The sequence below is a fragment of the Gobio gobio genome (assembly GCF_949357685.1).
Source record: "Gobio gobio genome assembly, chromosome: 19".
Classification (NCBI taxonomy): domain Eukaryota; kingdom Metazoa; phylum Chordata; class Actinopteri; order Cypriniformes; family Gobionidae; genus Gobio; species Gobio gobio.
Genome location: NC_137112.1, coordinates 35,595,607 through 35,622,459, shown reverse-complemented (window position 1 = coordinate 35,622,459; position 26,853 = coordinate 35,595,607). Strand labels below are relative to the sequence as shown.

Below are 26,853 nucleotides of genomic sequence, written 5' to 3'. Positions count from 1 at the left end.
TGATTAATAGCCTTGTCTGGAGTTCTCATTGGTAAAATGAAACCTGGAGAATGTGAAATAAATTGTACCAAAGAACTAAGGTACAGCTTAGGCTATACTCTCTATAGGCTATTTTGTAGACAGGATATCAGTAATTTTCTACACTTTCGCCCTCACAGTCCAAACTACATATGCTTAGTAGGCTATATAGTCGTGTTTAAAAAAGTATAAAGAAATAGTCCTTGGTGTTTTTATTTGTTTAGCATATTAAATTGATCATTTATTTAATACAAATCTGTGTCCTGTCTCAAATAGGCTATTGCAACAGCCAGATATGATAAAACTGATAAAATGCAGAAATTCAGAAAACCGATTTGCGTTACATTCAGCAATGATATGATATTAAAATAACGAGTTGATATGTTTTTGATCAAATATGTGAGCGACAGAAATGTATCGTATCGTTTATGGTTTATATATTTTAGACAGAGAGAGAAACAAATAACAAACTCATGTATTCTTTACTTGCTAATGTATCCCTGCATAATGGTTTTCTTTTCTTTTGGACATTTGTATTCCATTATTTATTTATTTGGGTACAAAAATGTATTATAAATAATAGATCTACTTTTGTTTGTTTTTTAAATTAAAAAAAATGATTTATAATAATAAAAAATAATTGAATCTTCAAGACTTTAATCTGTATATGCGAGTTTTGTCTTTGGTTCTGCTGTTAACATTTGTTAATTGTGTTAATAAAATGAATTATAAAGTGTTACTGTTTATTTCTTGCAATCATGAGGCAAAGAATCGAGGGGGATGAAATCGTATTTTTTAAATAGACAAATTCCAAAGTTTTCTGTAGAATAAGATCATTTTATATTTTTCAAATAGCCTGATGTGGTGCAAAATGAACAGGCCTACACATTCATCACACTGCAAATCGCTTACTTCAGACACTTCTTCTTGGCACCATGACCAGTGTCTTTGATTAAAAGGATCTTTCTGTGAAAATAAATAACCTCACTTCGAAAATATTGTGTTACCACATATTTACTTTTACTGCGTAAACACGCCAAAAGAAGTTTAATGCGCGGTGTGATGGCGCTCAGTTAGGACGTAAACAATTCTGCATAAAATTACACAGCGCGCATTCGATGTGCCTCAGCCTCAGAGATATGGAGGAAGAATTTGACACAACATGAAACGAAAAACAGCAACGAGGAATTTTACATTTATTATTATTATGCTATTATTATGGACTTTCATGTTGTCATTTGTCTTTTGTAGTGCCATGTTTAAGAAAGAACTCCACATAGCCACAACGTCAAACTGTCATCGGAAAATGTATATTTTAATTATTATTTATTTTTTTTAATATTTTTTGAAATACCAATTCAAAGCATAAAAAAGCACAATATATGCTGACAAAAAAGTCCATGACACCACAGCCTTCAACGCTGAGAGAAAGGCCATTCACTACTAACCACCGTTCTGGTCCCTGGAAAAAAAAAGTTCACTATGACTTTTCGAGGCCCGCAAACGTTGGCGTAATCAAACAAACAGACAAAACATAGGTTGTATAAAATCAGGCCAAGTGGTTAGGTCTGTGTAAGTGCCATCATAAATGCATCGGTGCGCAATGTTCCAAAGAGGCCGATTATGGGCCCGACTGCGTCCTGGAGACAAACGTATTCGCAAGGTTCGGGATGTTCTCGTTTATTCCTCTTGGTTTGCATCAGAAAGTGAAGAAGCACCGCCGTCGGATAAGCGGTCCGCTTCTCGCGTCCTCTCCTGCTCCGAAAGCTGCTCGCTGGTGGGGATGGAGTTCTTTTTCGGACGCCCCTTGGGTTTGGTCGGAGATTCTAGTCCCCCTCCTTGTAACACCTTCAAAGCAACAACGGTACACATCAGCCTAATTATTATGATTATTTTTTACAGGTATGACAGTTCGGTTGTGTAGACCTATTATTAGAACTTACGATTTTTTTCCATTTCATTCTTCTGTTTTGATACCATGTTTTGACTTGAAGCTGACTCAGGCCTAAAGACTCTGCCAGGTCTATTCTGTAAAAGAGAAAGATGTCGACTAAGCCATTTCTCACACCTTTGCATGCAAACTTTACATAGCAAAATAATACATTTGGAAAAGAGTCAAACGTTGACATTGTCTTAAATACGTAAACTAAATGACATTTAAAGGCGTGTTTACCTATCAGGAGTTGACAGATACTTCTGTTTCTCAAATCGTTTTTCCAAGCCCATCAGCTGTAGCTCGGTAAACACAGTCCTACTCCTCCTTCCTTTCTTAGTCTTGTTCACTGCATCAGCTCCAGGATCGAGTTTACCCCGAAGATGGAGGTCCAGCGGGAGATGGTGGGACGAAGAGCCCACCTGGAGTCCCGCAGCTCCGGCCAGAAGCGCAGAGCCCAGCGGCGCCCCGAGCGAGCAGGACAGAGGAGACACTGGAAACTTCAGGATACTGGTCTGGTCTGCTTTTAGGACTGGAAATGAAACAATTGTGTGTATGTGTTAGCCATATTTTGTCTGAACTAAAACTTTTGGGCATTAAAAAAAAGTTTGGAAGGGTCTATAAAGGTTCATCAAGATAAAAGTTGATATAATGTGCTGATTTATATCCTATAGGTATATAAATTAGTATGGGCTAGTATAAATTAGGCCTACATTATATAATTTTTCTCCCATGATCGATCTAGCTATTAGCTACAACTGTACGCTTTTGAATTCATATTTACGCAAGGATCCTAGAAATCCTGAATAACTGTTTCAAAGCTTCAAAACAGATTCTTAGGTTCATTTGGGTTTAAATTTAAAAATGTACAGTCTTTTTTTCATATACATGAATATTTCAGAGTCAACCTCGAAATATGCTACATTATGTTGCCTCACTGTGTTACAAAAACATAATTTCGAATCATCAAACTTGTCACAGTAACCTTAATCATTTCTACTATAGGCCTACTCCGAAAATCGAGTAGTAGAAATGATTAAGGTTACTGTGACAAGTTTAATGATTGGAAATAAAGTTGTTTTTAGTTTTCAACAGAATTTTCTGGAATTCAATTCAAAGTTGTTTGAAAAAGTGCAGTGAATTCAATGCAGGTTGTAACTTTGGCATCACTTTTTTTTTTTTACTTCTCAAGGTGGCAAATTAAAAACAAAAATGTTAGTGAATTTTTTTTTTTTTTTTTGAAAGGCTAGTGGGCCGGAAATGAACGTGCATTTGCAATTTTCACAAGCTTGCTCGGTCCACTTCATTGCAGCTATATATTTCGGTCTGAAATATCTGGTTTGCTTTGTATTATTCTGCAGAGACAATGTGGAGTCTTTTCTCTTTGAGTAGGCAAATAGGGAGGTTCTGCGATTTGAATGTCCCTGCATTAAGAGAAGGTTAAGATTAAAGGATTGCCAATGCCGGATCTCAAAATATTGTCTGACTGAAAGGTCACGGTACTTACCTAAGTGGTTGTGGTATGGTCTGGCGGACAAAAGGGCATGTACTCCAAATTTGAGAAGGTCTCCAGCGGGACTTGATACCTTGTGATCCGGATGGTCTGTGAGAATCTCTTCAATCATGAAACTCCTGTACCTGTGAGACCTTTGGTCTGGATGGACATCCGGGGGGTAGTAGTGCGCCCCAATCTCCAAAGGATGTTGCATTATTATAGTTTAAATGTAGCAGATGTTCTCCGAACCTCCTGGTAGCCTTTAGAAACCTTGAGGTCACATTGAGGATTCAGATGTCCTTTTGAAGCACCGATGCATAAACGTCCATTTAGATTTATAGATGCGACGATCATCTAAAAAAAATCATCCTCGCGTTTGTGGAGAGCTTTTGAAATACGTAAAGAGAGGACGTTGACTGATTCTCGATCTATGGACGCTCAAAATACGAGTGAAATTGATTTCTTTTCTTTAGGGGAGTTCCGAAATGTGTGGTCCCGTCCACGCAGCTGGAGTGAGAAGTCTGATCCGCCCAGTGAGGGCAGCCTGTTTCTGTTCTTAGCGCACCAACTGAGCTCTGAATCAGGAACTTAGACATCGGAGTTTAAGGAGGTCTAGCACAACGCCACACCTCCTCCTCCTCGGCGTGCTTGGGCACCCTCTGTAAATAAAAGGAAAACACTATCGAAACAGTGAACTTGTCGTGCGACTATACTTTTTAAATGTCTTCGATTATTTGAATAAGTTTCATTTTAAGTTGCTCAAGTGATATTTTGGCAGGATCTATTTTGATTAGCCTACTGTAGCCTATCCAAAAATACATTAAATAAGCAATTCATTCAAAAAACATGAATTCTATTATGATAATTGTTTCCATTTCTGATTTTAAAGTCTTAGCTCCTATAGTTCTTTTATATATAAGTGCTTTCTACTTTTTATAGGAACATCTTTATTTGTTCCTGACCATCAGATTGATCACATCTTTCACCAACCATTGTGTCTTAATTCTTGTCTCCAATCTATCAGTTTAATAAATATAGGCCTATAGGTTATACAATTATTAACACATTAGGCTATCTTATTAAATTTAACCTTGGAAAATAATAAACGAAAGTCCTGCAAAAATAAAACGAAATCCTCTCGAAATAAAGATATATGAGCTCATCATAAAATGATACAACTTTTTAAATATTCAGATCTTTGAATTCCGGTGGTTATTAGTAGGCTATATAGCCTACCGATTAGATTAGATTTTATTTTAAATTCAAACTTAAGAAACTGGGTCACGTCCGCAAAAATGTCCTGCGAGAATTGGAGTAACGGAAAAATATTGTAAAAGTTTGGGCCACAAAATCTTATATAAAATATGTAGTTTAAATAAATGTTGAACGCTAACTGGCCTTTTAAACTGCATGGTATAATCGCCACAGTTTTTTCTTTTGTTTTTGATGTTGTAGCCTAATAGAAAAACAGAAAGGGCTTTTGCCTTTGTGTTATAAATCTTTGATAAATAACACAATGCCATGATTATATAGGTCATTCGCCATCGTCAGGAAATTATTTTTAATTAATTTGAATACATTTTTCAACTTCATATGAATGAGCACAAGTTGCTAATTTTCTCCTGAAAACAATCTAAATCCATTTAACATGGTGATACCAGTGTAACAATAAAACTACTGTTTGTGTACTCAATATCATACAATATAATAGACAATACGCCCAAAAGGTCATATTATTACGCATCAGACACAATAAGGCAATTGCTTACAACTTTTTGGTTTTTGATTATTTGTATTATAACATTCTGCTATTGAACAAATAATGAAACATATATTAAATTGTAAAGTGAGACAGTCTTTTGACAGAAAGGTTGTTTCTTCCTTTTTTTACACTGCATATGCGCGTCGATTTTAATATTAATCGTTATGCCAAAGCTAGCTTATGTGGAAGCATGCATGTCTTTTTTTTCTTTCTCTTCTTTAGTTTCTTTCCTCGAGTCTACTCTAATTTTCTTCGTCATGCGAAATTATATTAGGCTTCTTTTATACATATCTGGATATACAGTATTCCTTTTTCTTGTAATTATTATTTCTTAAAAAAAGAAAGAAAGAAAGACATCACAAACGTTCAACCCCTTCTCATTATTCTCTTAAGATAATATTCTAAAGCATGAAAGATGCCATCGCCTCTGGTCGGAGCACTTCTGGATTTCAACCACTAGGCGGCATAATGTGAATGGCAGATTGCAAAGCATCAGTGTATAGACTATATGCGCACATCTAATTATCTATAGTTATATTTAAAGCCAGTTTAGGTCAGTCTTTCTCTATCTGCGTTCATTGTAATCACTGCTCGGATCAAATGCATCTTTAAACGGCATAAATAACCAGTGGGGTTAGTAACCATAAGCCATGCTTCAGCAAAAAGCTTATTGTGTTAATCTAATATGTGCTTAACCATGTGGGCCACCAAGCTTCTTACAAGACGCCCATAGCCACTCTATCCTCAACATTCCTCTAAATTGATCAGGCATGCCTTGTATTATATTATATGCATATAGTGGAGTTCAAACACCTACACTGAAAATCTATTCCAAATTTGATTTAAATAAAAAAAGGTCATAACATTGTAGATTTTTTTTTTTAAAGTTTTAAACAGACCTAGCAACTCATAATGTAATAACTGCATATAATGCGAAAACTTCACAATGCAACATGTACATTATTATTGTAATTAAATGTTCATAATGTAATACTTTTCTCAAAATGTAATATCTTCAGCTCACAATGTAACAATTTTTACATTATGAGAAATGTATGACATTATAAACTCGCCATATCGTCATTAAACTACCTGCGGAATGCAACATATTTAAACATTTATGCAAATATTATTATTATTGGTGAGTTTATAATGTAATACATTTCTCATAATGCAAACAAATATTACATTGTGAGCTGAAGATTGTATTACATTTTGAGAAAATTATTATATTAAGAACATTTTATTACAATAATAATGTAATAGGCCTACTTATTACTTTATGTGCAGTTATTACATTATGAGTTGCTACAAGGCCATCATTCTATAAACAAATTTGTGGCATTGGCCACGTGAGCTCCTTTTACTAAAGGTCTTATGATCCCAAATATGATCTTTGGATCATTCTCAAATCAAGCGGGATAGCATGGTCTCTCTGTTTTACACAAATGTGGAGTTCACGTATTGCTCGAGTGCTGGTGACATTCACGACATTTGCATATTTAGCAAATATTTTTTTAGAGTTTTTCTTTCTTTCTTTCAGTTTAACTTTGTGCTAATATAGCTAATACATATACTCATACATTTGTACTTGTAATAAAGTTATTAAATTGGGCCTAGAAAAATGCTAAATAAGCATTTTCACATTTGAACATTATAGACGTATTCAAATAAAAAGGCAATTTTATAATGTTTCTATGCGTGACCTGCTTATGAAATGTTTTTGATTTCATAAATGGCAGTGATACCATTCAATAAGTAGGCCTATTTCAGTTCATTAGTTCAAGTAGATCAAGTGCACCCTTAAGTCAATAACACTACTCATGAAAATCAGCCAGGGTCCAAATGCTGTTCTTCGAGTGTTTTGTCCCATTTCCTCACATGCGCTCACCGCCCTTCATCCGTGCTTTATAGCCCTCATTTGATCACATGACCGCGGATCGACCAATTACAGGCCTTATCTGTTTCCTCCAACTTGTTACAATGTAACATCCCGTTGAGCAGCGAAACTGATACAAATGCATGCGACAATGTCTGCTGTTGATTCATGCGTTTGCATTTCACAATGACCCCATTGGAAGCAATGGTCTGTAGCTAACAAAATCCGGTTCCAGGGACGAGGTATGTAACAATAGGACACACGAACCCTAATGTTAGCCTTTGCTTTTAGCGCAATAGCATTAATGTTTAGCTAGCTGAGAGATGCTCCGCAAGAGATTAACCATACAGTCAATTAGTTCATCTAGTGATATACTCTCTAAACTGTCGTTTTGTCTCGGTTTCCTTTGATGCAGTGTATATAACTGTATAATAATCCTCATACAGCAACGCTAGATCTACAGAGCAAAGGGGAAAACAAGCTGCATTGTCCTTTGTGTGAGCTGTAATGCATGTTACTGCCTATAATGAATATTAGACATTCATTTCTCTGACCAAAGAAGAAAGTTCACACAGATGAGCATCTGGAAATTTGTGTCATGATCATATGTTCAGTCTTTTCAACGCATGCTGTTATAGAGTTTAAGTTTCCTTGTAATAACAGTGATGTATTTATTTTTCTGTAGAGGATGACTTTATTGTCCAGTGTGCAGAAGAGAGACAGATTTGGTCTTTTATTGTTTTCATGTACTCCCATGTGTTTTGCTTGTTATTGTTGTGTCTGTCCAAGCTTACTGGTCGGGAAAAAAAATATTGGTTGCATGTTTAAGTGTATGTATGTATTTTATTTATTCATTTATTTTAGTTATTTATTTACCAAAGCAACATTGGGTGACACTATTTTAAGGTGACTTAGTTACATGTTACACATGTACTTACTATATTAATAACAGCACATTGTGCATAATTACAACTAACTAACCCTAAACCAAACCCTTATCATTATGCTAATTAATATTACTCATTACATATTTGTAACTGTCACCTTAAAATAAAGTGTAATCCAACATTACATTCTCATACAATTTGCATAGCATAACAATAATTTATTATATGTATTTATTTTTGGATGTTGCATTTATATATTATATATTTCAAATATTACATAAAATTAAGTTTTCCCTCTTGAACTTGAGCTGGAATTTAGTCTTGATGTCTTCTATTGATGTAAATAAACTTGATTCCTCAACAAATGTTTCCCATGATAGATCTCTGCATAGATTGCAGTAGCTGAAGAAATATTAGTGACACGTACTTAGTGGTTTCTAAAAAAAGTGGGCATGTGAAGGGTCAGACACTGAGCCAGCAACAACAGCAACGGTTCAGTGAATGCTATGATTGGCTGGAGGCAACACTTGAACCCGAGCTCTGTGGAAGGCCATGTAAGCCTAACTAAACACATTTATTACTTTTTTACAGTATGTTGTGGTGACTAAAGCTGATACAATTTACTCCATTTCACAGACAAGTCTTAAGCCTAGTCCCAGACTAAAATGCATTTTTTTTAACATATCTTAAATATGTCAGTGCCATTGTTTTGTCTCAAGATGCACACCAGTAATGTTTTTTTTTCCAAGGCACATTTATAAAAGCTACTTAAATCCTAATTAAACTATAATCTTGACTTAATCTAACCCCTTTCTGTGAAACCAGGCCTAATGTCACATTAAAGGGACATGACTAAACTACAGCCCTTAATTCTAAATGATTATTTTATGGTTTATTATTACATAAACAATTCTCATTTTATCAATGCAGTCGTCAAAATAGTAGCTAGTAGTAAGTTAACAGAAACCAATTAATGGCCTACTCAACAATTAATGCATTTAAACAGGCTACATAAACTCATTGTGCAAATTTAGCAATAACACTGATATAAAGTATGTATACACTCCTTTTCATAACTCTGTTTGAAAATGCTTTGAAAAATCAGTTCAAAGTTTAGATGAAAGTGATTGCCGCCCTTTGATTAAATTCAGTGGGCAGCGTTCAAGGATTCACCCATGCTCAGACTCCGACAGCTTTTGTAAGGGTGACAGCTGGAAAAATGTTTGCAAGCATATTCATTTATTAAAATACATTATAATGATTATAAACACTGGAATTGCAGGACTGAAAAATAGGAATGAATTAGGAACCAAAACGATCTCCACATGTATATAAACATATCAAGACTGACTTGATAGCACCTGAGATAAGTCTGTCTTTGTGTAAATATGTGTTGATTCAGGATTAGGAAAAATCCATTTCTAATCAGATGAATAGCACACACTGATTGACTAGTGTCAGGTTGAGTTTTTGGACGGCTCAAGCAGGGTTTCACTGTGTCTCTGTCGGATCAGTGTGTAAGGAGAAGTGTGCGTTACAATGCAAATGAGTCTCATAATGCCACTCTGCTGTTCTGTGTCTTCTCATTTTACACTGTGAATTAATCATGGTGTATCAAATGACTGCTAACATCATCCTGAATGTGCCAAAGTTTGCTATACAAACCTAACGCAAATAGGCATTACTTAAGGCAACAGCATTCTTCTCCACTTTCGATCATCGTTGAAGATTAATAAACTAACCTGAAAGAAATGTTCAAGACAAACTTTGAATGTTGAAAGATTATATATATATATATATACACACACACACACACACGGTATATATATATATACACACACACACGGTATATATATATATATATATATATATATATATATATATATATATATATATATATATATATATATATATATATATATATATATATATACACACACACACACGGTATATATAGATAGATGGATGGATGGTAGGGATGTCATTGTGCCAAAAGTCGGTACCAATACCATCAAAATTTTACCAATCTCGGTACCACAGCTACATTTTTTCTTTCATTTAACTATTTAAAAAAATTATTAAATGTATTAAGTTTATTATTTATGATGATAACCATTATAAGTAAATAATACATAAACATTCAAAGGCTGTATGCTGTTTAAAAGTAAACAATGTTTATAAAAAATATCAAGTGAAAAATAAATCAACCATATACTAGGCATAGGCCTAATTATCATTATTAGTAGAGACGTATTATTATTACATAGAGACGTAGCTAAATCTACTGTAGGCTATAACAGTAGCCTAATATATTGCCAATTTAAAAATTTTTAAACCAAACTTTTATTTTGACGGGTTGCCGTGAAGACCTGACTGAATGACAGTTTTCTCAAATGATACGGTAAATTCTCATGAAGTGACGTTTTATGCGTTCGTGTCCTCATATAGTGACACACGGCCGAGACTACAAAGACAGCGAGCGAGTGTCACTCGTGTATGTGTGTGTGTGCTCCTGCCCGCGCATCGCCCGACATTCACACAGAGACGAACATGCAGGAGTAATATTTAAACAGTATTTTGCAGTTTAATATTCACAGACACTAGTATATATTCGGCTACAGTCTGGAGCCCTGCGCTTAGATAAACACGGAAGCGACTGAACGCACCTGCGGGTACCAAATAAACTTGGAAGCAGTGTTGGGGAAAGTTACTTTGAAAAGTAATGCATTACGATATTGCATTACTCCCTTAAAAAGTAACTAATTGAGTTACTTAGTTACTTTTTAAGAAAAGTAATGCGTTACGTTACTTTTGCGTTACTTTGTCTCACCTGGGCCTGTTTTTGTTTTGTTTTTTAACAAAAAAGTTATATTTTTGTGCAACGGTAAAGACCTCTTCATACCAAAATTGAAATAATAAGCCCCAGGCTGAGGTAAAAATGCAAATTCACGCATGAACAGTAGAGGGCGCAGCTCTGCTGTGCTGCCATTCTGGAGAATGGTAGAATAGGATGCAGGAGAAAAAAATTTTACCAATAAAAACAAAAAATCTAGTAATTTTCATCATCAAAGGTCAGCAGCAAGACATTGGTAAATTAAATATGAAGGTAGATTATGCATAAAAATAGTTGTAAAATTTAAAATTAATTTTTGGAGGTTTGCATAGTACTCTGATTTTGCATTTGACTGATTTTATTCATTTTAAGGAGTACAGAATCTTTATTGTGCAAGTGAGATAAATAAATGCTCACATTTAGTCTAGAACCACAATAACCCTCATGTTTACACACAACGCCTCTGCACTTATTTTTCTCAACATGGGGGCAGGAGAGCTGTCAGTCAAATTAATGTGAAAAAGTAACTCTGATATTTTGTTGTAAATTTGAAAAGTAATGCATTACTTTACTAGTTACTTGGAAAAAGTAATATTATTACGTAACTCAAGTTACTTATAATGCGTTACCCCCAACACTGCTCGGGAGTTGGTACTAGCGGTACTACAGAAATGCTGGTATCGTCCCATTTTTATAATTTCTGTACCGACTTGGTACCGAAGTACAGTTACTTGTGACATCCCTAGATGGATGGATAGATGGATAGATCGATTCCTCTTAGAGGAATTTTCAGTTGAAGTATGTAGGTTATTTTATTATAAGCTACAATATTTATTGTTAGTTAGAAAAGGTATGATTTTGGTGCTGAGTTTGTTGAATGTAGTTTGAAAGCACTAAGGGGAGTTACATTTTGAAGCGTCAGTGATTAGGAATATCAATTTTGTACAATAACAATATCTTGCCTTTATCAAACCAAAATAATTTAGCATGCAAAATACTAACATGCAGTAATATGAAAATCCAGAAGTAATAACTTTTTGAGCAGGATGGTTATAGTCATTGGCACTCTTACCTGTGATTAAAGTAATGGCTATTTCAGTCCCAATGGTAATGTGAGTAGTCAGCCGTTGACACATGATATGCAGTGGTCACTGTAGGGTTAAACTGACACATTGAAGTTTCCATAGCTTCTAAGTACATGCTAGGATATGTATATGTGAAAAATCCGTTACAGTATATACACACATCAACAAGAGATTGGAAATCTGTAGTCCTCCCAATAATGTAAAAGGTTGATTCCTGTGAAAATCTTGATTTGATTAGTCTAAATGGAAGAACAACAACATCATAAGGGTTTATTTGTATTTGTTTGTCTGTTTCCTCAAGAGTCAAGGTCTCATTTAAATGCGTAAGGTTATTTATTTTACACTGTTCTTATATATAAGAGGTTGCGAGAGCTCATTATATATGCCACTTGCAGTCACACAATATCCAGCGTGAGACACAGCACCACACTTTTGTATAATTTCCACCCAGGACTCAGGAGGGAAAACTCCAAGGCAACCAGCCTTACAACTTCCTCATTTATGTTGTGTCTTGACCGTTTTCTCTGCCATTGTTTTGTGTCTGAGGCTTTGACACCATGTTTGCTCCCACCTTTCAGTGTCGGCCATGGCAGCAGGCGTCAGTTTATTGAGTGACCTGCCCTACACCACCGGCAGTTCAGCTAACAGCAGAGAGACCAACACTGACATGGAGCCAGGTATTATACTGCTATTTCTGTACCTGTGGCTGGGAGATATTTGTAATAGTTAATGCACAGACTTTAATCGAAAACAAATAAGATGAGATTCTGATATACAAGAACTGAACAGACAGAAATGATTGATAGCCTTGTGTGTGTGTATAAAATGTTTAAGTTTGTTTTATTTTGTTGAATCACCGGAGCCCTATTTGTTACAGAAAGAAAAGTTTTATGTATGTTACAATATCATTTTTAAATCCTATTCAATTAATTTATCATTACTGATTAACTCGAAAATGGATCATAAAGAAAATATTTGCATTGTGTTTAAGTATAATATAATTTTAGTTATATACTGCATGGATGATAAATTGGACTTTAATTTATTATATTTTACATCAAAAATAAGAGCACTGGAGCTTGTTTAGGCTATACTGTATTATATTATAATAAACCATTTAAATACAAATTTTGTGGATTCATTGTTTCCTTTTATTTAGCAAGTTCACATTAAATGCTTCAAGAGTGACAGCAAAGACATGTATAATGTTACAAAATATTTCTATTTCAAATAAATGCTGTTATTTTAAACTTTCTGCTCATCAAAGTATCCTGAAAAAAATGGTTTCCACAAAAATGTTACGCAGCACAACAGTTTTCAACATTGATAATAAGAAGATAATGTTTATGATGTTTCTTGAGCAGCAAATCATCATATTACAATGATTTCTGAAGGATCATTTGACACTGAAGACTGGAGTAATGATGCTGAAAATAAAGCTTTGACATTAAAGGAATAAATTACATTTAAATTTGTACTAATATTTCACAGTATTAATGTTTATACTGTTTTTTTTTAATCAAATAAATGTGGCCTTTTTGAGCATAAGAGACTTCTTTCAAAAACATAAAAAAAACCTACCGACGGCAAACTTTTGAACGGTAGAGTACACCGTTTTTTTTATATATATATAGACTGGTACAGACATCATATAGTTTTTTGTTTTTCCCCCATCTACTTTAAATGACTAATTCCATCTCCATTGGCTCCTTTGAATACAGAGACAATGAATCTCCTTTTAATCTTCTCTGAATTCAAGTGGTTTAGGTGAGAAAGGGCACTCTAATGGCCATGCTAACAAGAGCTTCAAACTCATTTCCATTATTTCATAAGCCTCTTCAAATGCTGAGGAGACTGACGAATGATGAAACTGCTTTTTCTTTTATGTAGTATTCCGTTTTTGTGCTCTGAGTTACATAACGTCTTTGTATTCACTGCAGCAGTTAGAATGCATTAGTAGAAAAGGTGTAATTTCAGCCTCATTTTGTGGAAATGCACGCAGGGTTACACAACCGGAGCTGTCTTTATCATTTCCATAAAACACATCATCCTGTTTCTCTTCCACCTGCCTCCTACTGACTTTGGACTTGGTCACCATGGAGACCTCCCTTCAAGTGCAACTGATGAACTGATGTATTGGTCTCTAATGCCCCTTTTGTGCAGCTGGGCGATTGTGTAGCGATGATTCACTGCTCTGGGGTCAACTCTTAGTTTGTTCAGGCTGTGCTGAATGTAGACGAGAGACATGCAGAGACGGGCTTGCGCTTCCCTGGTAGACGATATCTTAATGGGTTTTCGAAAGACGCGTCGGCACTCTGCCTCCGAGATCTTGCCGAAGATCCTGAGGAGGAGACGTAGCTCAGCTTTAGAAGTTCTGACTTCCTCTTCACAGAGGGTTATTGTGGCACTTAGCATGTCCGAGGCGCAGACTGACATCACAGGCTATGGATGTAACGTCATGTTTAAGTTGAACCTACTTAGCCTGATCACTAAATTCTGAATCTTAATTTTTCTTCATCTATCTCTCCAGTAAATGTCAGAGTACCGACTGCAAAGTACACCAAGGTGGGTGAGACTTTAAGGCATGTCATCCCAGGACATATGCAGTGCTCCATGGCGTGTGGTGGTCGAGCATGCAAATATGAGAACCCTTCTCGCTGGAGCGACAAAGAACAAGCCATCAAAGGACTGTACTCCTCTTGGTAAGCTGTCTTCTTGCTCTCTTGTCAGAAGAAACTGATTAATGTGTTTTGTTTGAAGTAAACATATCAAACATTCAACGTCCGTTCATTGTGTTAGTCCTAGACATTTCAAAACTCAGAAACACTGTTAGTTGAATGCAACAAAAATGGTAGGGCTAAGTTTGAGTTCCCCCCCCAACCATTCTCCTAACTGCATGTCTATCTTGGACAGATGGCCAGTCCATCTTTTCTTATCTTATCTTATCTTATCTTATCTTATCTTATCTTATCTTATCTTATCTTATCTTATCTTATCTTTCTTATCTTATCGATACTGATATGCCTACAGTGCATCCGGAAAGTATTCACAGTGCTTCACTTTTCCTACATTTTGTTATGTTACAGTTATTGTTATGTTATTTGTATTGTTTTTCCTCAATTCTACAAACAATACTCTATAATGACAACGTGAAAGAAATTTGTTTGAAATATTTGCAAATTTATTAAAAGGAAAAAAAGGGAAAAAAAAAATCACATGTACATAAGTATTCACAGCCTTTGCTCAATACTTTATTGAAGCACCTTTGGCACCAATTACAGCCTAAAGCCTTTTTGAGTATGATGTTACAAGTTTGGCACATCTATTTTTGGGCAGTTTCTCCCATTCTTCTTTGCCGGACCTTTCAAGCTCCATCACGTTGGATGGGGAGCATATTCATATTACACAGCCATTTTCAGATCTCTCCAGAGATATTCAAGTTAGGCATGTGCCATTATCAAATTTTCATGTTGCGATTAATTGCTGAAGCTTTTATCACGGTATACGGTATTATCACGATATTGAAAGTTGTCATACTATAACAGGTTTAATAAATTTCTTGTAACAAAAAGAACCAAACATTTAAATACAATAAAGCAATACACAAAAATGTATAAAGTAAACAAATATTTAAAACAGATTAAAGTGCAAAAGAATTATAAAGTACAATAGGTGACACTTTACAATAATGTCTCACCAGTTAATGCATTAACATTAACAAAGAGCGAATAGCTACATTTTTTACAGAAATTATTCTTCTTTGAAAACGTTAGTTAAAAAAAGCAACTTTTAGTTAGTGTTAGTTCAGGTCCATTAAATAATAGTTACAACTTTTGACTTTAATAATGCGTTATTAAATGCGAAAATTTACATTTAACTAAGATTAATAAATGCTTTAGAATTATTATTTTTTTGTCAGTTTGGAGCCTTATTGTAAAGTGTGTGACTGAACAACAAAGAATCAGAACATATTCAAAAATATCTAGGGCATGTAATTTAGTCCATATGAAAATATAAAATGTTTAAGTTTGAAAATGAATAGCCTGAAGTCTTTAAGTATTAAGTCTTTGGTGATGTGATGAGCACCATAGCGAATACAGAAATCTGAATGGCTGTGTGTTTAGTAGAGTGTTTTGTTTACGAGGATTACCAGGGAAACAGTTGTATTTCTGCTGTTCCATCAGCGCCCTTTGCTGCCAGAGAGTGTGAATGTGCATTTTCTTTCAGTATTTTCATTCTCCTTCACTCCTGTTTACATCAGTGCGCATTCCTCTTTGACATGTTGTTCATTTTAAACGGCTGATGGGTAAAGTATTTTAAAAATGCATTCTAAAAATCGGAATAATTTGTAATAAATAATTATTCACAGTATTTTGAAGTGCCCACGATAACAATATTGTGCATGTTCATTATTGTGACATATCGTATACATGTCTAGTTCAAGTCTGGGCTTTGGCCGGGCCACTCAAATACATTCACAATGTTTTCGCTTAACCACTCCTTTGTTATCTTGGTTGGAAGATGAACCTTTGCCCCAGTCTGAGGTCCAAAGCACTCTTGAGCAGGTTTTCATCAAGGATGCCTCTGTACATTGCTGCATTCATCTTTCCCTCGATCCTGACTAGTCTCCCAGTTCCTGCCGCTGAAAAACATCCCCACAGCATGATGCTGCCACCACCATGCTTCACTGTAGGGATTGCCAGGTGGCCAGCTCTAGGAAGAGTTCTGGTGGTTCCGAACTTCTTCCATTAACGGATGATGGAGGCCACTGTGCTCATTGGGACCTTCAATGCTGCAGAAATTTTTCTGTACCCTTCCCCAGATCTGTACCTAGATACAATCCTGTCTCAGGTCTACAGACAATTCCTTGGACTTCATGGCTTGGTTTGTGCTCTGACATTAACTGTTAACTGTGGGACCTTATATAGACAGGTGTGTGCCTTTACAAATCATGTCCAATCAACTGAATTTACCACAGGTGGACTCCAATCAAGTTGTAGAAACATCTCAAGGATGATCAGTGGAAACAGGATGCACCTGAGCTCAATTTTGAGTGTCATGGCAAAGGCTGTGAATACTTATGTACATGTGATTTTTGTTTAGCTTTTTATTTGTAATAAATTTGCAAAGATTTCAAGCAAACTTCTTTCACATTCTCAATATGGGGTATTGTTTGTAGAATTGAGGAAAAAATATGAATTTAATCCATTTTGGAATAAGGCTGTAACATTGCAAAATGTAGAAATAGTGAAGTGCTGTGAATACTTTCCGGATGCACTGTAAATACATAAATAAATAAATAAAAAAGAAATAGCGTAGTGCCAAAAAAGCCATCCAAAAATGATGGAAGCTTGCGCCCACCATGGAATAAACAATGTAAAAGATATTTGCGACATTTTATATCACAATTTTGAATTAATAACACGCAATTGCAACTTTATATCTTGCAATTCTGACTTTATAACTCCCAGTTGCGAGTGTATATCACGCAGTTCTAAGAAAAATGTAATGTAAACTGTAAATGTAAACTTTAAAAAACATATATTCTGTGACGGAAACAACCTTCCATGAAAAATAGCTCAAAGATCGAAGAATGAAAAATGCACACATAAACTTATTATACAAAGGCCGATTTTGTGGTGTTCAGTGAAACGTTTTGGTCCCTAAAACATTTTGCTGCACGTTGCACTTCTTGCACTTTTGAGTTTTGGCCTCTATATAATAAATAAATAAAATAATATATTTTATTTAATTTTATTTTCAATCTATCTAAACTTCTTGTATAATAAATAAATTAAATAATTTATTTTATTTAATTTTCCATCTATCTAAACTTCTTGTTCATCTTGGACATTTTATTTAATTACATTTTTTTACTTTATTTTCCATGAATATAGCCTAATAGAAATAGTTGAAACTCATAATTTCCTTTTCCATTCTTATTTTGTAATATTTGTATTGATATTCAGTCAGATATTTTGTTGATATCTAATTCATACTCTGTTCACAGGATAACCGATAACCTGTTAGCCATGGCAAGACCTTCAACTGAAATCATTGAAAAATTTAACATCATCGAACAGTATCATATGTATGTTGAACTCATCGGCAAGCTACCAGTAAGTGATTCCCAAGATGCTCCAGGGCTGACTTTGCTGATGCTTAATCTTCCTTCCTTCTAGGTGTGGCTTAAAGACCGTAATCAACCTGCAGCGTCCAGGGGAACACGCCAGCTGCGGCAGCACTCTGGAGCCAGAGAGTGGTTTCACCTATCGCCCAGAGGTTTTCATGGAGGCAGGGAGTGAGTAGCTCACACATGCACACAAACATACGCCCATTCCTCCATCGGTAGTCGGGCGAATCAGGCTGGGATAAATCCTTACTGATATCACATTAAATTGTCAAAGTGTTTGCCAAGCTAAAGAACCTTTTAAGCAATGTTTGCTTTTAAAAGTAGTGATCATGCAGTTGTTCAGCTTCTATTCAGGCATTGAGGCTTAGAGGGATTGGTAGCCCTTAACGAGCTCTCAAGAGAGTGCTGCTGTGCTTATAGACGGCACTTTCTAGGAAACTATGTATGGCACAATTTTCCCGGGAGCACAGCATGCCCAAACATGCACGAAACATCTCTCAAATGAAGGAAGAGGTCCTGCGTGTGTTAGATAATTTATGTTTGCTTTTACATAAACATAGATATATTGAAGCGTTTCTTCAACTGTGGGGTCTTTCGGCCCCCTTGACTTTTATAATCTTTAATGAAATGGCACCCACCACGGTGGCATTTCCATCACATCAGAGATAATGTTTTATACTTAATAGCATTCTAGGATGGAAAGACACTGGTGGCCATGACAAATTCCCATGATTCTGAGCTAAAAGCAAAAAAACAAACAAATATCGGTCTGAACTGATTTTCTCGAATTGCAGAAATATGTTTCATCTTACAAGACTTGTATTGAACTTTTTCCAGTTTATTTTTACAACTTTGGCTGGAAGGACTATGGTGTGGCATCCTTGACTACTATTCTTGACATGGTGAAGGTGATGTCATTTGCCATGCAAGAGGGCAAAATAGCTGTCCACTGCCATGCTGGACTTGGCAGAACAGGTCAGTATTTTGATAGAACATTTTGCAGTGATAATTGAAGAATTGAAGAAGATAACTGCAGTAGTTTTGCTTTGATCCATTTTTACTGATTATCTGATTATTAACTACCCTTCATGCACATTCGTCTTCTCATAGGTGTCTTAATAGCATGCTTCTTAGTATTCACATCCCGGATGAGCGCAGATCAGGCCATTTTGTTTGTTAGAGCTAAACGTCCAAATTCCATCCAGACACGTGGCCAACTGCTTTGTGTGCGAGAGTTCGCCCAGTTCCTTGTGCCACTGCGGAGTGTATTCTCGTGTGCCGAGCCCAAAGCTCACGCTGTCACGTTGTCGCAGTACCTGACTCGTCAGCGGCACCTGCTGCACGGCTATGAAGCGCGACACATGAAGAACATGCCAAAGATCATACACCTGGTCTGCAGGCTCCTACTGGACATTGCAGAGAACCGGCAAACGGTGGAAGGGGAGGTATTAGACATCCCGGACCTCACGGAGGAAGTGGAGAAGACAGTCTCGCTGCAAGCCCTTCAGCAGTTAGGGAAAGAGATGAGGGGGAAAGGGATTCCCATATCCTCACCTCGCTCTCCTGACCAACCCAGCTTGCTTCTTAAAGGAACACAGTGTGATCCACCTCATGACCGGCCACTCTATAGCGACCAGGAGTTTGATGTTCTCTGGAGATGGCCGACGGTAGATAATACCTACAAGTCTCAGCTCATCTTGAGAAAATGTCTTAGCTATAGCGACTCAGCCTTGCACAAACTGGGCCCAAGAGTGCAGGTACTACAAAGTCCACAGATTGCTTTTGGCCGCAAATCTGGGTTAAACTTTACTGAAATGTATTCGTCGCAGAGCAGATTAGCTACACAAACCCCTGACCTTCTGCCATCTCCGTTGACATCTGAAATCAACAACAGTCCCAAACATGGTTCTTTAACTGGTTCCTGTAGCTCCTTGGTACAATCCAAAGAAGTTGAAGGCCATGCATCCTGTTCTCCTGTCTCCGCAAAACGGGTACCTCTGAAGGAGGCAAAGCGTAGCATGTCCTACGGCTTTCTAGGGAGGACCAATGACAGCAGTACAATGTTCTCAACGAGTCAAGGCGGCAAAAGTCACCTGAGCCCTAATGAAAACACAACCTCTGATGTCACACAACAATTCACAGATGTTCCTATTTTAATGCTTCAAAGTGAACTCTCACCTGAGACTCGTCATCTGTTTGTGGCCAAAGCTCTCACGATGGACATTGATGGAGAGGAACTCAGCACAGTCTCAGTGTGGCAGGTAGGAGCTTTGTTTTATTCCATAGATTTTTGGATGAATTGAGTCTCAGAACTTCAATTCCATATCCTGTTCTTCTATAATGCAACTCAGTAACTTTCAGTCATTTCCCCAATCGCTGTTGCCCCTCAGACAGATCTGAACTCCCGTGAAGGTGCATGGGAGAGGCTGTGCACCGAAAGAGATCCTGTTGTGCTCTCCACGCTCATGTGGTCTTGGCTAGAGCAACTGAAGGAACCAATCATCACAAAAGAGGATGTGGAGACTTTGGCTGGAAACCGTTTCAATCCCCAAGATGCTCTGAATTCACTCGACAAGGTACCAAGCTACATGGAAAAGTGTCTTCAGAGCAGTGTAAACCTTTTTGCAACCTTTTAGTTGTAAACTAAAGTTTAGAGGTTAGTTGTAAACCTTTAAGTTGTAAACCTTTTTGACTCCAAACTCCCGCTTTGTCCGAGACAGTATTCGACTGTATTAGCCCTTCTCCTGATATGTACCTCTGATGTATTTTTGTCGTAAGCAAGCTCAAAAACACGTCAGCTTAATGTCTTGATTTTTAATGTTTTTAACATTGTAATTCAAGTCAGCATGAAATTAAAATTCACCTTATCTATTTTGTAAATGCATGATAGATCTTATTGTGAACCATTCATCCATGGATGTTTCTTTTTTTTATGTTTTGACTTCATAATGTTTAACCAAAATATCATAACTGGACCTTCCGGTGAAAGAGAGAGACTTCAGCTCAAAATACCCCACAGATCATTTATTATACCATGTTGTAAATGCCCATTTTTAAGTGGAAGGAAAAACATGCTGTTTTCGTGCATGTATATCTAAATGCAAATGAGCTGCTGCTCCCTGACCCCTTTCCAGAAGAGGGCAGAGCCTGTACAGCTCGTGCCTTTGAAACTAAAACATCTATTTGGTTTTAATTATCATTTCTATCGCGATCACGCTCACGTGGCATTGCAGTTCTTCATCATCATGAAAGTGTATTATCTGCATGCATCAGTCTAAACTTCTGATGTACGGTTTAATGAGCACACACAAACCGAAACACGCGCACAGAAAGCTGGCTGTCAGACAGCGTGTCCTGTGAGTATTAAACAAAGTTCTCTTTCACGTCTTATTGCGCTTAAACTGTCAAATACATGTTATGTCAAAAACACACAAAGTTCACATAAACACATTCGTAAACGTAAACAGCAATTAAAGAAATTGCATGCATATATTAGAGCTGTGTATTAAAGTGAAAGCAGCATAACATGCTGTATATGCTGTTAATATGAAACGAACAAACAGAAAAACAGACAAGCGCTTATTGCTCTTGATTGACTAACTTAGCTTTAATACATTTCTTACTTGAATGCTGCTGTTAAATGCTCTGGCGAGGAGGAAAAAGATGGCAGACAGTGTACAGCTCACTCAGGGCGGAGTCTATGCCAATAGGGTAGAGTCTGCCCGCAGTCGTGGGCGGGGCCTGCGCAATGTGACGTCACATTATTATTCTGAGACACTGCTTATGATTTATGGGAATTAAAAACAAACAGTGGGTGGATTTGTGCCATTATAGGGTGGTTGTGTACACACACTGCCGACCAGTGGTGGAATGTAACGAAGTACAAATACTTCGTTACTTTACTTAGGTACATTTTTCACGTACCTGTACTTTACTTAAGTAGAATCAATAGTGCATACTTTTTACTTTTACTTAGTTACATTTTGCAGCAATAATTATACTTTCTACTCTACTACATTTCTACAACGTACCGTTACATTTTCTGATCAGTTTCAGGGCTCGACATTAACGCTTGTCCTCTTGTAATGAACTGACGGTAACAAGGTTGCGCTGTTTAGGCTCGCGCAGCCTCATGAGGAGAAATGGAAACAAATGAGTGCCGCTCACACAGAGAAACTCAGTCACACACTGCAGTAAACATTCAAAATGTGGAGTTTTTATATTTATAACATATAATACAGTTTAAAACATCACCTGACCAAGAGTGTTGTTTTCCTGAATACCATCACTACTAATTATTTAACAAAAAGTCACTAAAACAAAAATTTTAGATGCAATATGGACTGTTTTTGTTCTATTTCAGCTGCGAAAATAGTTCCAAACAAAGATCACAGCAGAACCATAACGCATCTCACAGCAACAGAGCGTTACTGAATGATTCAGCGTTTTGAATGAATCGGTTGAATCAAAGATTCAATGACCTGTTCATAAACGACTGCGGCCCTGTCCCAAATGGCCCCCTAAAACCTTGCGGTCTTCCTCTGAGTCCGCAATTTCACAACGTATTGCCGCTTTGACTGCTTGGAAGAAGTCCGCTGCCTAACCCCCTCCAGTGCGGGCTCGGCAGAAGTGCGCATCGAGGGCGCATATCGACCTCAAAGGGGGCGCTGGCGAGCACCCTTCTGAGACCTAAAATGACAATGGCCACAAGACTGAAAGTGCACATGAAGCCATTTGGGACAGGGCCACCCTCATTCCTGAACGAATCAGCCGTTTGAACGAATCGACTCAATGATTCACTCATTAAGACCTGCCGCCACCTACTGGCAGTTTAGCTTCATGTTTAAACATTCTTTCCAATATTTAATTTGATTGGTAACAGCCCTATATTGTCTTCTTCTAATTTAACGTATTGATAAAATGTAAGAATATAAAAGGAAAGCTGAAGCATATCCTATATTTAAAGGGTTAGTTCACCCAAAAATGAAAATTCTGTCATTAATTACTTACCCTCATGTCGTTCGACACCCGTAAGACCTCCGTTCATCTTCGGAACACAAATTAAGATATTTTAGTTGAAATCTGATGGCTCTGAAAGGCCTCCATTGGCACAATGCACGGTTCACTCTCAAGACCCTTAAAAAGTACTAAAGACGTTGTTACAAAGTCCATCTCACTACAGTGGTTCTAAAATAACTTTATGAATCGGCGAGAATAGTTTTTGTGCGCAAAAAACCCTAAATAACGACTTATATAGTGATGACGATTTCAAAACACGGCCTCATGAAGCTTCGAAGCGTTATGAATCAGTGAGTCGAATCAGCAGTTTGGATCGCCAAATTTCAGCAGTTTGGCGGTTTGACACGCGATCCGAATCATGATTCGACTCACTGATTCATAACGCTTCGAAGCTTCATGAGGCCGTGTTTCGAAATCGTCATCACTATATAAGTCGTTATTTAGGGTTTTTTTGCGCACAAAAACTATTCTCACCGATTCATAAAGTTATTTTAGAACCACTGTAGTGAGATGGACTTTGTAACGACGTCTTTAGTACCTTTTAAGGGTCTTGAGAGTGTACTGTGCATTGTGCCAATGGAGGCTTTTCAGAGCCATCAGATTTCAACTAAAATATCTTAATTTGTGTTCCGAAGATGAACGGAGGTCTTACGGGTGTGGAACGACATGAGGGTAAGTAATTAATGACAGAATTTTCATTTTTGGGTGAACTAACCCTTTAATAAGATTGGGGGGGGAAATACCCTTTATAAAAGGTAAAAATAAATCTGATTGAACACGGGTGAGAATATTGCTTCAGTATAACGATATTTAACTCTGCAGAATTGTAAGTCAGAATGTAAAATGGGCCATAGATGGTAAGCACAATTACATTAACCCAAAACTAACTTAATTAAAAGGCCACAGCCATACAGTTTTTTTTTTTAATGATTAGAATAGACATTAAGATAATAAATTGTTATGCAAGTACTTTTACTTTTAATACTTAAAGTACATTTAAAATCAGGTACTTTTTACTTTTTACTTAAGTAGGGTTGTCATTGTGGTACTAGGTATTTGTACTTTTACTTAAGTACTGAGATTCAGTACTTCCTCCACCAGTGCTGCCGACACATTTATGTTCAAACACCATACAAAAGTCAATTTTGCATAATAGTCCCCTTAGACTTATCAGGGATTCCATGGAAGTTTGCAGATGCCCCCTGGTGGGCTCCGGCCACGTGATTGGGAACCAGTGCTTTAGAGTATATTTCATTACAAATGTGACTTGTTTTTTTGACCATCTAAATGGATTATGTGTATGCTAAAACATCTGTTTCTCCTTGTTATTTAGGGACAAAAACAAACCCTTCTGTGTATTCTTGATTGCGCTGCTCATTTGCTTAAAATACCAGAGGAGGTAGAGAATGCCTTTTTTGAACGCACAATCAAAGCATTTACTTGGGTAAGTCAAGGCTACGAAAATAGTACTACTGGTGCAATTGAATTGAAGATGTGTTTTCTTTTTCACCTAGTACGGTTTTGTGGGACTTTTTAAATTGTTTATCTTAATTATGTGATTGTAATCTTGGTCTTATCCAGATTTCCTCCGATTCAGAGAATGGACGGTTAATCTATAAGACTCTGAAAGACGTCATGATCCCTGTCCTCAATGATATGAGGACAAAAGCAATGGAAGAGCTTGAGCTGACCTGCCACTGTTCCCACGTACCCTGATCAAGATGGTGAGACGCACTGGATGTGGAAACTGAAATCTAGAGTCTGCACTGTCATTTTGAAGGAAAAGGAAACACAAAGGCACAAACTAAAAGGTTTAGTGTTTTTTTTTTCTTCTGTTTTCAGTGGTGTCTTTGCCATGATTACTCATTCAAATAATGCATTTTAACATATTTTATTTGTGAGAGAACAATAACTACTGCCATACATGTATGTGCCACAAGGTTTTGTTAGGCTATTTTTCTAATTTTGTTCCTTAATAGTTTATTTTTGGTACACAATATTTATTAGCTAACTGAGGAAACTATTTATTAATAAGTATGTCATGTATTTATTTTGATGCTTTTGTTTTGCTCTAACGAACTGAGGATTCTCATGAAAATGTGTTTGTCGTATAATACTGTTGGAATAGACAAATGATGTTAGATGTACCTCATCATTGACTAAACCAAAATAATATCACTGTGCAACAGTCTTTAATACTTTTATTGAATGAAGCAAATTGCCAGATTTGCTGATTCTTGCCTTTGCAATTTAAAGGTTTGTATGAAAGGTACAATAGAGGACAACTGAATGCTTTCATTCATAATGCAACGCAGTTTACATTAAGAATAGAATAATTTAAGAATGTATCAATACAATAATACAATGACGCAAAGTACTGCCCTGCAGGATGCTCTTTACCTTTTATTGGCATTATTTATAACTAAGCTGCTTCTTTTAATGAACTTAATACAAAAAAATAGAAAGGAATAAGTACTAATATGTTTGTCATGTGTTGTTTTAGTACTAGATAACACTGTGGTGTTGAAACGGACCTCATTTGTCAACTAAACTGCTATCATTGTCTTGTCTTTTTAAGTAAATGTCATGTAGCCAGCAGAATACATGTTTATTCATTGATGTCCGTGGAAGAATTGTAAGATGTTTTCTTGTCCGATTCCTAAAGACAGATTATTGTGGATTTTTCCAAAGCACTATATTTTTTATTTATTACATTTTCATTCAAGTCTATTATAAAATAAAGATCTGAATATTCTCTTTGCTGTAGTGTCTCATTAATACACTAAATCAACTTTGCCTTCATTAAGCACGTTTCTTTATTACACTATTAAATAAATCTTCTGGATTTTCATGAAAGAAAACCTCACCATTGCAATTAGAGTGGGGTCATATGGGTCAGCTAATGCTGCAAATAATAATTCCGATAGTTCTGTTTCCTACTGTAATTTTTGAAGTGTTGCTCTGCAACCAACTCCACGCAGCTTTTGAATAAGGCAAGATAACACATGAAGGCTTCAAAGTACTTGGCATGTTTGAAATACAGAATGCTTTTTATAAGTCTCTGTCTTGTCTTGTGTGTCTGGATATTTTCATTCAGGCTGTTCTGGAGCTGCCCTGCAGCCGTAATTATTGCCAGCAGTGCATCAAACAAACTCAAGTTGCGTAAAAGAGCGCCCTTTTCCCTGCCTCATGTTCTGCTAGGTCAGAAAGTAATTTTCCATGCATAAATCCACCAGAGTGTGATAAATGGTGTTTTATATTCTAATTGAAAGGTATGCCAAATCTGAAGATGAATCTGAATTTAGGTTTGTGCTGTGAACACTTTTTTTTTTCCAGAGATGAACAGGAAGTTCATCTGGTTTAATTTATTCTAGGCTGGCCCTCTCTTTATGTTTATAGAAAATAAAGATATTTGGCCACCTTGTCTTCTGAGATGATGTACGTAGCATCCGGGGGGAATATCGAAACAACATTATGTGTTCTTAGCACTTTAACCAGTGTTTCAAAGATTAAGAACGTGCTAAAAATCCTCTACTTAAAATATGTGCAGTTTATTGTAAGATCCTCTTACAGCTATACATTTGTCTACATTATTGCTTCTACATATTACTACATACCCTATCAATAAATCTGATTTAAGTATGCTCCAAATTGTTCATTTAACTACAATATGTTGATGATTATACCTAATCATAAGTCTTGGTCTTATGAGATGTGGAACTTTCTCTCAGACATCTCATGAGTGGTTGACTCGCTTAGACCTTTTAAATATATCTCATATCACCAAATTTCAAACTTCCCCAGCTCAT

The 26,853-nt window shown here is 36.5% G+C and overlaps 2 protein-coding genes across 2 annotated transcripts; one reads left to right on the top strand and one right to left on the bottom strand.

The window, feature by feature from the left end:
• Positions 1-1,197: 1,197 nt before the first annotated feature.
• barx1 (BARX homeobox 1) lies at positions 1,198-4,023 on the bottom strand. The gene is made up of 4 exons (XM_079844061.1): positions 3,459-4,023; positions 2,192-2,483; positions 1,962-2,046; positions 1,198-1,866 (listed from the first exon to the last, which is right to left on the bottom strand). Exons 1-4 carry the CDS (start codon positions 3,658-3,660, stop codon positions 1,699-1,701), a joined length of 747 nt encoding a protein of 248 aa, XP_079700187.1. The 5' UTR covers positions 3,661-4,023; the 3' UTR covers positions 1,198-1,698.
• Positions 4,024-7,131: 3,108 nt separating this feature from the next.
• On the top strand, positions 7,132-26,462 carry ptpdc1a (protein tyrosine phosphatase domain containing 1a). The gene is made up of 10 exons (XM_079845308.1): positions 7,132-7,329; positions 12,471-12,569; positions 14,423-14,594; positions 17,903-17,983; positions 18,075-18,193; positions 18,863-19,000; positions 19,136-20,286; positions 20,416-20,601; positions 24,378-24,488; positions 24,626-26,462. Exons 2-10 carry the CDS (start codon positions 12,479-12,481, stop codon positions 24,758-24,760), a joined length of 2,184 nt encoding a protein of 727 aa, XP_079701434.1. The 5' UTR covers positions 7,132-7,329; positions 12,471-12,478; the 3' UTR covers positions 24,761-26,462.
• Positions 26,463-26,853: the final 391 nt, after the last annotated feature.

Bases quoted from the DNA above. Each gene is read 5' to 3' on its own strand.
- barx1 (XM_079844061.1), bottom strand. From the start codon at position 3,660: ATGCAACATCCTTTGGAGATTGGGGCGCACTACTACCCCCCGGATGTC. The intron at 2,047-2,191 runs GTAAACACGCCT...TCTCTTTTACAG, and splicing joins TATCTGTCAACTCCTGATAG to AATAGACCTGGCAGAGTCTT. The intron at 1,867-1,961 runs GTAAGTTCTAAT...GTTGCTTTGAAG, and splicing joins GAATGAAATGGAAAAAAATC to GTGTTACAAGGAGGGGGACT.
- ptpdc1a (XM_079845308.1), top strand. From the start codon at position 12,479: ATGGCAGCAGGCGTCAGTTTATTGAGTGACCTGCCCTACACCACCGGC. The intron at 12,570-14,422 runs GTATTATACTGC...CTATCTCTCCAG, and splicing joins CAACACTGACATGGAGCCAG to TAAATGTCAGAGTACCGACT. The intron at 20,287-20,415 runs GTAGGAGCTTTG...GTTGCCCCTCAG, and splicing joins GCACAGTCTCAGTGTGGCAG to ACAGATCTGAACTCCCGTGA.